The sequence below is a fragment of the Odocoileus virginianus genome, chromosome 22 (genome assembly GCF_023699985.2).
Source record: "Odocoileus virginianus isolate 20LAN1187 ecotype Illinois chromosome 22, Ovbor_1.2, whole genome shotgun sequence".
In the NCBI taxonomy this organism is placed as follows: domain Eukaryota; kingdom Metazoa; phylum Chordata; class Mammalia; order Artiodactyla; family Cervidae; genus Odocoileus; species Odocoileus virginianus.
In genome coordinates this window covers 33,703,785-33,721,163 of record NC_069695.1, presented here as the reverse complement: position 1 = coordinate 33,721,163, position 17,379 = coordinate 33,703,785, and the positions used below count along the sequence as shown (strand labels likewise).

At 36.3% G+C, this 17,379-nt stretch overlaps 1 protein-coding gene across 4 annotated transcripts in view; it reads left to right on the top strand.

Moving 5' to 3' along the window:
- Positions 1-17,379, top strand: part of CCDC178 (coiled-coil domain containing 178) — a 395,761-nt gene that overhangs the window by 52,301 nt on the left and 326,081 nt on the right. For 2 of the 4 annotated variants that reach the window (XM_070452797.1, XM_070452798.1), the window contains 4 exons: positions 76-215; positions 10,512-10,534; positions 13,564-13,649; positions 16,973-17,173. In XM_070452797.1, the coding sequence (XP_070308898.1) occupies positions 76-215; positions 10,512-10,534; positions 13,564-13,649; positions 16,973-17,173 (450 nt within the window). The remainder of the gene's footprint in view (positions 1-75; positions 216-10,511; positions 10,535-13,563; positions 13,650-16,972; positions 17,174-17,379) is intronic. The other 2 variants (XM_070452799.1, XM_070452800.1) reach the window with 2 other exon arrangements.

The following is a 17,379-nucleotide window of genomic DNA, read 5'->3' as shown; positions in this document are numbered from 1 at the left end:
GTACATTCTGAAGATGAAGGTTTACTATTCTGTATATAACTGTGAACTGATGTCCTCTGTCTGCTTTACCTGTAGAGCTGAATAAAGGCCTTTATTTTGGCTACCCGTGCCGACGTGAAAGCTGTGCTTTAGTAAACATCCCGGCTCCATGTGTCAACAAGATGATTGCACACATTGAAAATATGGAGTCTAAAATACAGGAGCATCTGAAACGGGTAAGTCATATTTAACATGCTGAAATTTTTGTATAGGGTCTATAGGTGTCCCTGGTGGCTCAGTGGTAAAGAATCCACCTACCAAGCAGTTAATGCCCATTCAATCCGTGGGTCAGGAAGATCCCCTGGAGAAGGAAATGGCTACCCACCCCTGTAGTATTTGCCTGGGAAATGCCCTGGGCAGAGGAGCCTGGTAGGCTACGGTCCATGAGGTCATGAGAGTCAGACATCACTGAGTGACTAAAGAACAATATAGGGCCTATAAGGTCTGTTACTTAAAGGACCCAGGGAGTTATTTATTTATTTATTTTTAATGATTCTTGGACTTCTTTATAGAATCTTTGCTCAGTTGCACAATTTACTAATCTAGACATGTTTTTGATAGTGTCACTTCAGAAGGGTGAAATGACCTTATTAAACAGATTTTTTTTCTCTTGCATGTTTGTTCTTTATCCAGCAGCAATCATGCTAAGTAGTAATTTCCATAAGCCAACTTGACTAGTAAATTAAATAGTATTTACATCCTTTTCAGGGACACTAAACTGATTAGATGTTTAGATGAGTAAATTGGTGTATAAAAGGACAGAATGCCCTTTTTAAATGAGTTATTTGGTTCTAAAGAAATACTTAACAGGTCTGCTAAAAGAGAATACAATGATTCTTTGTCTTTTTAATGTTAAAATTTGCCTTTATTATTCTGAAGGGAGTTTAATCCTGAAGTTACTGTAACTATTATTTTCAAAGGATAATTTAGGAATGATTAAAAACCTTCTCATACCTTTTATTCATATTACGTTTCTAAGTAATTAATATACAAATACACTGCCCAGATAGGAAGAAAAGTGGCCAGAAATCTGTGCTATTTCTTTTCCTTGATCACTGTTACTGTTTCTGGCTCTGAGTTCCAGTGGGCTGTTGTCATGCTTGATCTAAGGTGCTGTTTCCTTTCAGAGGAGTTAGAGTGCAGAATTTAAGATCATGGCCCTAAGAGCCGCAACTTCTGTGAACTTAGATGCTGCTAAGTCGCCTCAGTCGTGTCTGACTCTGTGCAACCCCAGGGACGGCAGCCTACCAGGCTCCTCTGTCCATGGGATTTTCCAGGCAAGAGTACTGGAGTGGGGTGCCATTGCCTTCTCCGAACTTAGATGAGAATGGTGATAATGATACCGTGTTAGATAACATATGATGTGCACTCAATATATATTGACTGTGTGTTGTTATTTCTATAACATTATATATATCATTCTATGTTAGTATTTATACCTGTGGCTGCTTTGTTCTCCCACATTAGAACACTCCTTCAGAAAATGCTTTGCAGGTCATCTGTCTGATGGTGGCCTGGGCCTTGGAAGAGTATAAGTAGATAGAAGAGAATTAATATTAATTAATATGATATGCTGGGACTTCCCAGGTGGTTCAGTGGTAAAAAGAATCCACTTGCCACTGCAGGAGATGCAAGAGACTTGAGTTCAATCCCTGGATCGGAAAGGTCACTGGAGGAGAGACTGGTAACCCATTCCAGTACTCTTACCTGGAAAATCCATGGACAGAAGAGTCTGACGGACTACAGGCCATGGGGTTCCAAAGAGTTGGAAACAGCTGAGCACAGACAGATAGAATATGATAAACTCTATACTTTACAAGTGTTTTAATTAACAATTATGTATGTTGCTAAAATGATGAAAATAGATTGATAGGTATATATGAATAGTCAAAGGCCCCAACCTTTGGCCTCACACTGATAACTCCTGTCGATCAGCAGTGGCATTTGATTAGAAGTATTATGCACAATAAATGTAATGTGCTTGAATCGTTCCCAAACCATCCCCCAAGCCTGGTTCATGGAAAAATTGTCTTCTGTGGAACCTGTCCCTGGTGCCAAAAAGGCTGGGGCCACTGCTATAATATAACTCAGAACTATTGTTGAATGGTTACTGTTCTAACTGATAGATGGAGAAATAATAATTTTAAATAGTTTAGAGTCTTATTTACCGTCATAAGACAGAGTTGGGATTCGATCACACTCCCCCTGTTCCCAAACCCATGTTCATTACCCATTCCTGCTTAGGATTCTGAGTGGTTAGCTAACTGTTAAAAACAATGGTGAATGGGCTAGCTAAAGCAATGACCTCGCGCATGCATGCTCAGTTGCTTCAGTCGTGTCCGACTCTTTGTGACCCTATGGACTGTAGCCCGCCAGGCTCCTCTGTCCATGGGATTCTCCAGGCAAAAATGCTAGAGTGAGCTGTCATGCCCTCTTCCAGGGGATCTTCCTGACCCAGGGATCAAACCTAGGTCTCCTGCAGACAGATTCTTTACTGCTGAGCCACCAGGGAAGCCCAAACAATGACCTCAGGTAAAGTAAGTCACAAAATAAGCTGAGTATTTTATAGCTTATCTTAAGGAAAATTGAAAAAAGCAGACTTTTTCTGTAGATATATTATGTAAATAAGCCAGCTGCCATAAGTTTCTCCATCCATTCATAGATGTTTAAATGTAATTCTGAATCTTGAAAAGAAAATTCCTCAGAGAAGAGTTACTGTGAACATTTTGCCTACCTTTATTTTTTGTAAGAGTGAGAAAACATTGAAAAATGATGGAAATAATAACCTGGATATCTTCCCATGCAAATAAGAGGTTTTGATTTGCTTTTCTTCTACTTTATACGCCCACACTGCCTAGACTAGAGATGATTTTATTTAATTTGAAATGATCTCTACTCAGTTGAAAAGTTTCTTTTTCATTTAATCAATACAAGTCATTAAGATGTTACCATGACTTAAAAGAATGGCTCAGAGAGAAGCTATTTATAAATCATTCTTTAAATATAAAAAAATTCATTGTACACAAGTAATAAGTATATCATTAATAGCAATAATAATATAGCTAATATTTATTAAGTGTTTACTGCATATCATAGGCTGTATTAAACACTTAATATACATGATTTTATTGAATCCTTATGGAAACCTTGTGAGGTAGAAACTGCCAATATCCCCAATTATGGAGGAAGAATATGATTCAAAAAGTTGATTTCTCCTTTCTCCCAGAGCCAGTATCCAGACCAGGTGTGTCTCAGACCTAGGAACATCCTATTCACTACTATACTAAATAATCTCTCTGCTTGAGAGTATATCAACTGTGAAGACCAATAACATGAATGTTAAAAGGCTTATCATTGGAAAACTTTGCTTTACTTATACCATTTTGTAACTGTTTTTAATTCTGAAACCCTTGTATTTGATCATCTCATCCTCTTGATCAAATACCTTGAGTTCTTTCATTCTGTTAGTTCTGGTTCATTTGCAACTTCAAACCTCAGATCACTGTTTCCCATTCTATCATACCAATATTTTTACTTCCTTGCCTAATCAGTTCATCTCTTAAAACACTCACCAATTGATACATTTAGTCCATTACTTCTTTATCCTGCTTTCCTTTTAGTCTGACAAAGTGCCAGATTCAGTGAGCTCTTGTTAATGGTTCACCATCTTCACTTCTGTATCCAGGCTTCTGAATAGTGATAGAGAACATTACACAATAATCTGTATTGGAGATATTATGCATTCATGGTCTCCAGCCTCAATGGGACCTTTAATAGTGCTCTGAAATCATTCTATTTGTCAACCTGAACTTTCTCTAGTATTCTTTGGTGGCTTCTCCAGTCCTCTCTTTTGTTTAGGTTTCCAAATCCTCCTCCTCACTATTCCTTCCTTTCTTACTCCTCAAAGAAAATAGGAGACAAAATAACAGAAATGCCTCAAACCCCTTTATCTCACCTATGAACATTCTTGAATTCCACAAACATAATTCTCTTTGTCCTTCTGTGGACTGTTTCCCTCTTCACCACAATGGCTCCCCCTTCACCTGCATTCCATCTTCTGCCTTTGCAAGGATCTTGTTCCATCAGGCATTTTTCTCACCATCGTATCCTCCAAATCCCCTTTTTTTCTTTAACTCACTTCTGTCAACATTTAAAATATCGATTTTTCTTGTTTTCAGGAAATTTTTTTTCATTCCATACATACCCTTAAATATATTCATCCCCTTTTCAGTTTCTCTTCTCATTACACTTAACATCTGGAAAGAGTTGCCTAAATTTAGTATCTCTGATTCCTCACCTCCCAAATGCTCATTCATTCATTGCAATCTGTTTTTGGCCCTCATTATTCTAATGAAAATATCTTCAGAAAAGTAACTTGTTTTTTCTGTTATCTGTTGCTTCATGCATGTGTGTACACAGACATACATACCAAAACTTTGTGGCTAGAATAAGACATTTATGGTTTTAGCAGTTATACTTAAATATTTGAGACATTTTACATCTAGGAGACATGCATGTACTTGAAGCCAAAGATAAGATAATGGTGGATTAAAAATGGCTACCCTCCTCCTTTCCATCTCCTTACCTTAACAGACAGTCTATTCTCTCAACCTTTAAAACATAGACTTGGACTTGTGACTTGTTTTAAACAACAAATGTATCAGAAGAAGTGTCATACAGCTTCTAAGAAAAGTCTCAGAGGCCTTGAAGCTTCTGTCTTCACTCTCCTGCCGCCATAAGTTCAGGTAAAGAAGCATAAACTAGCCTCCTTGAAGATGAATGACCCAGTCGAGGGACAGGCCCTACCTACAGCAGTCACAGACCATCACCTGTGAGTGAGGTTGTCTTGAACTACCTATCCTCGTCAAGGTGCCAGATGACTGCATTAGTCTGAGGTCATATTAGTGACCAAAAAATCACACAGCTGAGCCAATCGTACATGGGTGACTCACAAAATTATGAGCAAATAAAATGGGGATTGTTTTTAGCCACTGAGTTTAAGAGTGGTTATTATGCACCAGTAACTCTGCATTGTTGAATATGACCCTGAAGTATACAGGCATATCTGCATATATGCCACAAATTAAAGTGAGTAAAATGGAAAATTTTATTCTGTGTAGTGTTGAAAATGAAGCTTGCTCCTTCTAATTTACATGGTTCATAATACACTTTTATATTTGGTAGGTAGTTCTGTCCTTTTTTTTTTCATTTTTAAATTACTTTGACTGTTCTGTTTTAAAATTTATTTGGCTGCGTTGGGTCTTAGTTGCAGCACGTGGGATCTTTGTTGCATCATGCAGGATCGTTTGTTGAAGTGCATGGACTCTCTGGTTGTGGCAAGTGGGCTCTGGTAGTTGTGGCATGCAGACTCTGTAGTCATGGCATGCAGGCTTACTTTTGTGGCATGCAGGCTTAGGTGCTTGGCAGCCTGTGGGATCTTAGTACCCAGTCAGGAGTTGAACCTGTGTCCCCTGTATTGTAAGGCAGATTTCTAACCACTGGACAGCCAGGAAAGTCCCTAAACTCTCACATACATGGGTAATGATTACTTATTTTAGTCTGTTTTTTATTTGAATAATGACACTCATGTGTGCATGTGTGCTAAATTGCTTCAGTTGTGTACACCTCTTTGCGACCCTATGGACCATAGCCTGCCAGGCTCCTCTGTCCATAGCATTCTCCAGGAAAGAATACTGGGGTGGGTTGTCATTTCCTCCTGCAGGGGATCTTCCCAACCCAGGGATTGAACCTGCATCTCCTGCGGCTCCTGTATTGACAGTCAGTTCTTTATTGCTAGCACAACTGGGAAGTCCAAAGAAACTCATACCAAATTTAATTTTTCTCTTTTATAATATTGTGGAGGAAAGATAAATATGCCTTCAATTTATTATTATATTCACTTATGTTCCTTCCAGTATTTCTGTTATATCTGAATAAATTCTTATTTTTTGTGCTATAAGCTTTTTTCAAATATTTGGATACTCTTTTTTGTCCTTGTATTTACTAAAGATAAACCAGACTGATTACTGGTTGCTGGCATAAGTTTTTGTTGTTTTTTGTTGCTATTATTATTTCTTTGCTTTTTAGCAACTGTCAGAGTCTGCTTACATCAAAGGCTTTTGTCCAGCATATAAAAATTTCTATTCAGGCTCTTTGTAAATAGGAAGTAATATGCTTAGGCAAGAAAGTTGTGGGCCTTTCCTTTTGCCTTAATAAGCTTACTTTCGAGTTTATAGCCCCTTATAATCTTTTCACTCATTTGTACATCTGCTTTTGTTTTTCTACATGGACTTGTTTGCATCTATGTAAGATTCTGCTGGTTGTGGAGGCTATTTTGCTTTTCTCTAGAGCAATAACTTCCGTTCTTTGTTATTCTATCCAGCTTGGGCATATCTCCAATGTGGTCAGAGAATTTTTCTCATGGCAGTGTCTAGAAGGTAACTTTTTGGCTGTGTATTCTGGATTCTTTGGATGGAAAGCAGCAGACTGGAGTGATCTGTCTCATCACAGGCAGCCCCTCCATTATTTACTTTGATTCAGTTCAGTTCAGTTCAGTTGCTCAGTTGTGTCTGACTCTTTTTTTTTTCATTTATTTTTATTAGTTGGAGGCTAATTACTTTACAGTATTGTAGTGGTTTTTGTCATACATTGACATGAATCAGCCATGGATTTACATGTATTCCCCATACCGATCCCCCCTCCCACCTCCGTCTCTACCCGCTCCCTCTGGGTCTTCCCAGTGCACCAGGTCCGAGTACTTGTCTCATGCATCCAATCTGGGCTGGTGATCTGTTTCACCCTAGATAATATACATGTTTTGATGCTATTCTCTTGAAACATCCCACCCTCATCTTCTCCCACAGAGTCCAAAAGTCTATTCTATACATCTGTGTCTCTTTTTCTGTTTTGCATGTAGGGTTATCGTTACCATCTTTCTAAATTCCATATATATGTGTTAGTATACTGTAATGGTCTTTGTCTTTCTGGCTTACTTCACTCTGTATAATGGGCTCCAGTTTCATCTATCTCATTAGAACTGATTCAAATGAATTCTTTTTAATGGCTGAGTAATATTCCATGGTGTATATGTACCACAGCTTCCTTATCCACTTGTCTGCTGATGGGCATCTAGGTTGCTTCCATATCCTGGCTATTATAAACAGTGCTGCGATGAACATTGGGGTGCATGTGTCTCTTTCAGATCTGGTTTCCTCGGTGTGCATGCCCAGAAGTGGGATTGCTGGGTCATATGGCAGTTCTATTTCCAGCTTTTTAAGAAATCTCCACACTGTTTTCCATAGTGGCTGTACTAGTTTGCATTCCCACCAACAGTGTAAGAGGGTTCCCTTTTCTCCACACCCTCTCCAGCATTTATTGCTTGTAGACTTTTGGATAGCAGCCATCCTGACTGGCATGTAATGGTACCTCATTGTGGTTTTGATTTGCATTTCTCTGATAATGAGTGATGTTGAGCATCTTTTCATGTGTTTTTTTTGCCATCTGTATGTCTTCCTTGGAGAAATGTCTGTTTAGTTCTTTGGCCCATTTTTGATTGGGTCATTTATTTTTCTGGAGTTGAGCTGGAGGAGTTGCTTGTATATTTTTGAGATTAATCCTTTGTCTGTTGCTTCGTTTGCTATTATTTCCTCCCAATCTGAGGGCTGTCTTTTCACCTTGCTTATAGTTTCCTTTGTTATAACGCTTTTAAGTTTCATTAGGTCCCATTTGTTTAGTTTTGCTTTTATTTCCAATATTCTGGGATGTGGGTCATAGAGGATCCTGCTGTGATTTATGTCAGAGAGTGTTTTGCCTATGTTCTCCTCTAGGAGTTTTATAGTTTCTGGTCTTACATTTATATCTTTAATCCATTTTGAGTTTACTTTTGTGTATGGTGTTAGAAAGTGTTCTAGTTTCATTCTTTTACAGGTGGTTGACCAGTTTTCCCAGCACTACTTGTTAAAGAGGTTGTCTTTTTTCCAGTGTATATCCTTGCTTCCTTTGTCGAAGATAAGGTGACCATAGGTTCATGGATTTATCTCTGGGCTTTCTATTCTGTTCCATTGATCTATATTTCTGTCTTTGTGCCAGTACCATACTGTCTTGATGACTGTGGCTTTGTAGTAGAGCCTGAAGTCAGGCAGGTTGATTCCTCCAGTTCCATTCTTCTTTCTCAAGATTACTTTGGCTATTCGAGGTTTTTTGTATTTCCATACAAATTGTGAAATTATTTGTTCTAGTTCTGTGAAAAATACTGTTGGTAGCTTGATAGGGATTGCATTGAATCTATAGATTGCTTTGGGTAGTATAGCCATTTTGATAATATTGATTCTTCCAATCCATGAACACAGTATATTTCTCCATCTGTTTGTGTCCTCTTTGATTTCTTTCATCAGTGATTTATAGTTTTCTATGTATAAGTCTTTTGTTTCTTTAGGTAGATATACTCCTAAGTATTTTATTCTTTTTGTTGCAGTGGTGAATGGTATTGTTTCCTTAATTTCTCTTTCTGTTTTTTCATTGTTAGTGTATAAGAATGCAAGAGATTTCTGTGTGTTAATTTTATATCCTTCAACTTTACTGTATTCGTTGATTAGCTGTAGTAATTTTCTGGTAGAGTCTTTAGGGTTTCCTATGTAGAGGATCATGTCATCTGCAAACAGAGAGAGTTTCACTTCTTTTCCTATCTGGATTCCTTTTACTTCTTTTTCTGCCCTGATTGCTGTGGCCAACACTTTCAAAACTATGTTGAATAGTAGTGGTGAGAGTGGGCACCCTTGTCTTGTTCCTGATTTTAGGGGAAATGCTTTCAATTTTTCACCATTGATGCTTGCTGTGCATTTGTCATATATAGCTTTTATTATGTTGAGGTATGTTCCTTCTATTCCTGCTTTCTGGAGAATTTTAATCATAAATGGATGTTGAATTTTGTCAAAGGCTTTTTCTGCATCTATTGAGATAATCATATGGTTTTTATCTTTCAATTTGTTAATGTGGTGTATTACATTGATTAATTTGTGGATATTAAAGAATCCTTGCATGGTGTATGATTTTTTTTAATATGTTGTTGGATTCTGTTTGCTAGAATTTTGTTAAGGATTTTTGCATCTATGTTCATCTGACTCTTTGTGAGCCCATCGACTGCAGCATGCCAGGCTTTCCTGTCCATCACCAACTCCCAGAGTTTACCTAGACTCATGTCTATTGAGTTGGTGATGCCATCCAACCATCTCATCCTCTGTCGTCCCCTTCTCCTCCTGCCTTCAATCTTTCCCAGCATCAGGATCTTTTCTAATGAGTCAGTTTTTTGTTTATCAGGTGGCCAGAGTATTAAGAGTTTCAGCTTCAGCATCAGTCCTTCCAATGAATACCCAGGACTGATCTCCTTTAGGATGGACTGGTTGGATCTCCTTGCAGTCCAAGGGATTCTCAAGTGTCTCCTTCAACACCACAGTTCAAAAGCATCAATTCTGCGGCACTCAGCTTTCTTTATAGTCCAACTCTTACATCCATACATGACTACTGGAAAAAACATAGCTTTGACCAGACAGACCTTTCTTGGCAAAGTAATGTCTCTGCTTTTTCATATGCTGTCTAGGTTGGTCATTACTTTCCTTCTAAGGAGTAAGCATCTTTTGCTTTTATGGCTGCATTTACTACCTGCAGTGATTTTGGAGCCCCCCAAAATAAAGTCTGGCACCATTTCCACTGTTTCCCCATCTATTTGCCATGAAGTGATGGGACTGGATGCCACTTGTCTCTTCTGAGTTATACTTTTCTTTGCTCCATTTTTACCATCAGTCTCATCTGATTACTCTGTTTCTGGGAATTCTCAAATATATTGTCCAGTGATCTTACTAATGTACCTATATATTTTTCTCCAAAATTTTGGTGTGATATAGGAATTGAGAAGTGATCATGTATGTCTGATTTAAAATGTTGAATTGGGTATTATCCATGAAATCCATAAGATTCTGTCTATATATTGTGTTTTTGTTAATTTGTGCCTTTTATAGCCCAAGATAGTGTTAGAATACATCTGTACAACATAACTCCTACCAAGGATTTTATAGTCCAGAAGTGGGATAATTCTATGAATTATCTAAATATTTGTAAACTTAACATATAATTATGTATTTTCCACTTTATGGTAATATATTGAAATTTAATGGATAGTATCTACTTCTGATTGTATGGAAAGTCTTTTAGGAGTAAATGGCATTTAAGCTGACTGTTAGGGTAAAGGTAAAGTTTAGAAACAGGTGAAGGGTGAGAACAATTAGGTGAGAGTGATAATAAAAGAATAAGGCTAACTAAGATAAGGATATACTTGTGGAAACAACAGAGCATAATTTGACAGAAACAAACGGGAAAATGTAGAGTGTTTATAATTTTGTTGGTGAGTTAAGGTGTTAGTTAAATCTATTATTGGTTTGAGATGTTAAAATTTTGATTTTCATCTTTTATTTTGACAGTTTGAAACTTCTTTGGAAGAATGGTAAGAACATTTCATGCTTCTTTTACATTTTTATGTTCAAATTTTGATGATTAATCTGCTGTAGATAAGTTTGTTTCTAAAGAAAAAAGATACTGAGAGCAGAATTTTATATTAGATATTAATATTTATTTTTAAAAATGTAAGAATCAGGATGTCACTGGAAATAACAGAATAGGAATCTCCAGGGCTCTGTCCTACCATAAAAGCATCTATAAATTTTGGCAAAAATTTGTCAGAGTCAGCTTCTGCAGAAATCTGAAATCTAGTCCAAAACTTGCAACAATAAGGGGAAAAGTTAATGCAGAAAGAGTAACTGACTTGCCTGAAGGAAGGGCTGTGGCATTTGAAAAGGCCCACTTGCCATCCTCCAACCCTCAGATCAGTGGTGGTCATGAAGCAAATAGCCTGAACTTGTGCAGATTGCTAGTGCCAGAGGGAACAATATAGATCTTATTCTCAAAGAATTATAATTCAGCGTTTTGCTAAGTCTGATGACTCCCTAAAGGGACTAACACAAAGATTGACTGTTTTTCCTGACTTAGAGAAATTATAGCGCTGGAGTCACCTCCGGGCAGTGTTTGCTGAAAGTATTTAAGGTCATATACTTGTCACCAGTGTCTGAGATTGTGGATAATTTGGGACAGGCACTGAAAAGACCAGAATGCCTGGGAATGAAAAGTTTGGGGAAAGAGATATTATAAATGGGAGATTAAGATTTTTTAAAGTTTTCATATATATTGGAGAATTTAAAAGTGCACAAATATGAACAGTGTTGGACACATGCTCAGGAAAGAATAAGAAGACTTAATCGTTTATCTCTGGCTAGCCTTAGGATCTACACAGGCAAGAATTGAAGGTAGAGGCAAAGTTATAAACATCCTGAATAAGCATGAAAGAAGTACTCTAACTAAGATCCAATCCGCTAAGGTTGGGAGCAAGCATATAGATTTCCCTTTTTCTTTTCTTTTTTTTTCTGACCTCAAGTATTTAAGGTAACTTGGACAAAACTCAAGTTCACCAATAAGCTAAGAAACACTTTGGTGACCCCAAGTGAAAAAGAATGATATTAATATAGTGGTATTAATATTACAGTAAGTGTTTGGGAGAATCACTAAACAAACAAAAGCAACCCACAACAAACATCAAAAATAAACACAATAGAGGAATGGTAATCTTATTTTCATATCACATTAGAGTACTCAAAATTTCCAGGTTTTTACAAAAATTATGAGGCAGGGGAAGAAGAAAAGAAAATTTACTTCCATTATTAAGGGGAAAAACAAACGAAGAAAATACTCTGAGGAAGCATGACATTGTGCTTATGGGACGAAGACTTTAAATTAACTGTCTCAAATATCCTCAAAGAGATAAGCTGTGGACAAAAATACAACAGAACCAGGAGATTAATGTCTCAACAAATATAGAATATCAATGAAGAAAAAGAAATTATAAGGAAGATCCATATAGACATTTTGGAGCTAAAAGATACAATAACTGAGATGAAAAACTAGAGATGTTCATCAGCTGAGGAGGAAACCTAGAAAATTCATATATATTAATATATTTAATATATATATATTAAATTAGACAGCATGCAATAAAAAGCCAGTTAGTCAATTTGTAATCTCTGGAGGTAATTAAAAGTACTTTGAAATGAATGAGAATCAAAACACTATGTATCACAACTGAAGAGATGAAGTAAAAGCAGTGCCCAGAGGAAAATTCATAGCCATAAATGATTATACTAAAGGAAAGACACCTAATCCAGTAACCTAACTGTATAATCTAAGATCAAGAACAAAACAAGGATGGCCATCTTGCCACTTTTATTGAACATTGGAACCCTCATACAATGCTACTGGGAATGAAGAATTGGGCCAACCACTGTGAAAAAGTTTGCTGTTTCCTCAAAAAGCTAAACCTAGAATTACCATATGACCCAGCAATTCCACTCATATATGTACACAAAAGATTTCAAAACCAGCGTTCACACAAAACCTTTTGTATAAATATTTGTTATCATCAGTATTCACAATAGCCAAAAGGTGGAAACAATGTCAAATCCTTCAGTGAACTCATAGATTAATAAGTAATGGTGTATCTGTACAATGGAATATTATTCAATTATAAAAAGTAATGAAGTTCCGATGCATGCTACAACATGGGTAAAATGAAATATTCTGCTTTGGTGTTAGTTATTTTCTTGTGACTTTTATCAGAGGAAGTGTACTTCTTTTTATACACATTGAAAAGGGCTAGGCGGGTGACTCAGTGGTGAAGGATGCGCCTGCCAATGCAGGAGACATGGGCTCAATCCCTGATCCAGGAAGATCCCACCTGCCCTGGAGTAACTAAAGTCTATGTGCCACAACTACTGATCTTGTGCTCTAGAGCTTGGAAATGTAACTACTGAGCCCATGTGCAGTGATAAAGATGTAGCACAGTCAATAGAATAAATATAAAATAAATACAATTAAAACTAGACTAGTATTCAAGAATTGGACTAGATAATACTGATGATGAGAAATGTTTCATTATTCAATATATGGAACTTTCACTAGAAAAGTTCTTCAGAAAAGAAAATTTGGATATTTTTCTAAAACATTATTAACTTCAAATATGAAATCATATTTTTTGCTCCTTACATTTTGTATTGTCTTCCCAGAAACTGCTAAACTATAATTGGAGAAATAACTCTCAAATTATTTTCAGTAAGTTGTCTTTTTTTTCCTGAAAGCAACTTTCTCAGAAGAGACTATCATTTAAAAAAAATACTGCTTTACTATCTCTCAAAAAATTTCAAGTCATTTTAACAAATTTTAAATTACTGTTAATTTACCATGAAGTATAAATGTCATTACCAATTAGAATTTTGCTATTTTAATTTCTTAAATAGTACCAATAACGTTTATAGTAAGTGTCACTATAGACATTTAAAATTCAGTGTAAAAACATCACCTAAAATTTGTTTGACTAACTGTAAGTACAGTCCTTCCTTATTAATTGATTGCTTCTTTTCCATTATAAAGGAACAGAACTTGTTTCACAGAAGACCTGAAAAAAGATCTGAGTGTTGCTACACTAGTGAAAGAGCCCAAACCAGAAGAATTGAAAGGTAAAATTGTACCTCATTCTACATAAGCAGAATTACATTTAAAAACTCATTAGCTTTTCATTTATGTATTTCTGATATTCATAAGACTCATGTATGAGTTTTATAATTCTGATGGGTGTCTAGCAGAAGTAAGAGCCTTCTGTATTGTTTGATTAAATACTTATTCAACAAATATTTGTTAATTACTGTAATATACTATATACTGCTCTAGGTCCTTCCCTGTCTACTTCTCAGGAAGTTAATGGTTATCCAGTACTGTCCATTAGGACTTTCTGTGATAATAGAAATATGTTTTGTCTCATTGTCCAGTAGGGTAACTACTAGCCACATGTAGCTGCTAGCACTTAAAATGTGGTGACACTGAGGAATTTAAATGTTAAGTTTAACTTTAACTTGCATTTAAATGTAAATTAATCACATGTGGTTCATGGCTACCATATTGGACATTACAGCTCATATATATATACGGTTTAGTTCAGTTCAGTCTCTCAGTTGTGTCCGACTTTCTGTGACCCCATGAACCGCAGCATGCCAGGCCTTCCTGTCCATCACCAACTCCTGGAGTTTACTCAAACCCATGTCCATTGAGTTGGTGATGCCATCCAGCCATCTCATCCTCTGTCGTCCCCTTTTCCTCCTGCCCTCAATCTTTCCCAGCATCAGGGTCTTTTCAAATGAGTCAGTTCTTCGCATCAGGTGGCTAAAGTATTGGAGTTTCAGCATCAGCATCAGTCCTTCCAATGAACGTCCAGGACTGATGTCCTTTAGGATGGACTGGTTGGATCTCCTTGCAGTCCAAGGGACTCTCAAGAGTCTTCTCCAACACCACAGCCCAAAAGCATCAATTCTTCAGCACTTAGCTTTCTTTATAGTCCAACTCTTACATCACATGACTACTGGAAAAACCATAGCCTTGAAGACTAACCTTCTAGTCACAATTTCCAAATATAAATATATAATAATTTTATACTGGTATAAAAATTTGTATTAAAATTATTTCAGCATATTTGAATATATCTTTGGCATTATTTTAAATACTTCCTCCTACTTTTGTGACAAAACTTTGTTAAATGCCTTCCTTTAGTGAAGGATAACTAACAAACTCAGGACTCTGTAAAAGCATGAATATTTTGTATTTGCCTTTTATAATGAAAGTGAAAATCTGATTCAATTATTTCTTAATTTTTCAATGACAAATTCTAGGAGAAAATATCAATGTATTAAAGGTCACAAAAACAAAATAATTCCAATTATGTTTATTATAAACATATATGCATGCTAATGCATGCTAAGTTGCTTCAGTCGTGTCCGACTCTGTGCAACCCCATGTACAGCAGCCCACCAGGCTCCCCTGTCCACGGGATTCTACAAGCAAGAATACTGTAGTGGGTTGCCATTTCCTTCTCCAATAAACATGTATATTTGACTCTGAAACACAAGACTGTATCAGGATGAGGAAGATTTATTGTAATTACGTTGTTTGCAAAGAGTCGGACACGACTGAGCGACTGAACTGAACTGAACGTTGTTTCTACTGATAAAAATGCGCCTTTCCAGGTGGCTCAATAGGTAATGAATCCACCTTCAAGGCAGGGATATACAGGAGATGTGGGTTTGATCCCTGGGTGGGGAGGATCCCCTGGAGGAGTGCATGGCAACCCTCTCCAGTTTTCTTGCCTGGAGAAACCTATGGACAGAGGAGGGTGAGTCTTTCCATAGGGTTACAAAAAGTTGGACATGGCTCAGATGCTTGAGCACACCCACACCCTAATAAAAATGCAAGTGGTTGCTCACTTATTCACTATGAAACAGTAAAACTAATTGAGATGGTATTCTGGAAAAAAATCCAGAGAGGTATTGAATAGAATTGGAGACACCTTAAATTATACACATAGCATTTGTTTTAGACTGCTATTGTAGAAACAGTATAAAAGACATCTTGCACAAATGTAATGGACACCTTTGGTAAAACACATATATATCCAATCAGAAGTGCTTTAATTTTAAGTGGCATTAACTCCATCATATCTTTCCAGCTGAAGTCCTGTTATAGAAATTGAATGAATGTTGATTGGAGAACAGTGTTTAATGTGTATGTTGTAACAAAAACCAGACCATTTATAGAAGATAAAGCGTTTAAGATATTGTGGAATTTGAAAAATAAAGACAATAGACCAAATAAATAGAGGCCAAATAAAAGACCAGGCTAGAAAAAGTTAATTTTGTGCATTACAATAGAAAAACCTGTTTCTCGGGAATTCTTTTTAGGCATATGCTGAATTTCTTTAACAAGGCCACTAGGTTAGAAATAAAAACTGCAAGTGGTGAGCTTGTACTAATAACCATTATGTATTACTACTTTCCAGCAAAAAATTAATGTCTTTATTGTCCAAAAGAAAAAGAAAACAAAATAAAACAAAGTTTACTGTTAGTTGCCTTTCTTCTTGATCCAGTTTCACTGTTTTTCCTCCAGCCTCAGCTCTTTAGAGGCTTTGCCTTTTTTGACACTTTGTGTTTGTTTATATCTTTTTGTCATGTCACATTTTGGCAAAAGCCACTGTTTACAATTATAAATCTCACCAGAATGGGAGTCATATCCATCTTTCTTACTGACCAACCTCCAAGGAGAGAGAATATTGCCTAGAACGTAACAGGCTGTCTACCCATTTCTTGCATAAATAGATGAATGAATACCCATATTAATCATTTTGTTAACATTAAACCTTATCATTCCAGAGCTGTGAAGCAGGAATCCCAAATGTTTCTCATAAAGGAGTTAATTTGTATTATAACTGAATAAATAGAATTTGTAAATGATGATGAATTTCTGGCAAGGCTAGCTAGGGATGTTATTATCTGATAAGATAAAGAATATAAAGTGTCTTGTTCCCAAGAACCATCTGAGGATTTTCAGTATTTATCTGATGTAATCATTATGGTTCACTTTTCCCATAGAGTGGGAGGAAACAGAAGCATAGTTTCAAAATAAAGCTCTGTAATACAGCTTGTGAATGGAACATGTGTTTTTTCAAAAATTTTTTTTCAAAAATATTGTGAGTGAAGATATTGGTTGGGATTTAGTTATTTTGATTGTCTTATAAAATATTCATTTCAAAATCTGTCTTCAAAGGTTATAATTAATGTTATGATTGTATTATAATGAAACTTGTCTTTACAAGGCTAATTCATTTTTCTAAAATTCTCTTGGTAAATATGTAAATATTAAAAGATAGCAATACAACTAGTTCCCCAGCTCCCCCACCACTACCATCCAGCTTACAGGCTGATTTATAACAAATGTGAATACATATTTCCCTTTCAAGAAGAAAAGTGTCCTGAATTAAAGCAGGAAATGGAAACATTGCTATCAGAGGCCATCCATCTCATTAAAAGTCTAGAGACTGATCGGGCAGAAGCTGAAGAAGCTTTACAACGACAAAAATCAAGAAAGAAAAGGATTACCACACAAATTGATTCTTGGTCAATCTGGAAACTTCAAGAAATCCCAATAGCTGTGCAGAACGGTAATAATCAGGATTTTTCATATTGTCATTTACTTTGTTGGAGAGGCATGGATAATTAATTGAGCTCTGAATTAAAAAATTACTTGTGCTTAAAGTGACCATATTATATTGCATGCAAACCAGTGTATATTTGAAACATACTATTAATGATAATGCTGTGTTTGTAGACATAAATTGGGACTTCACTGAACAAACCTGGACCTGCT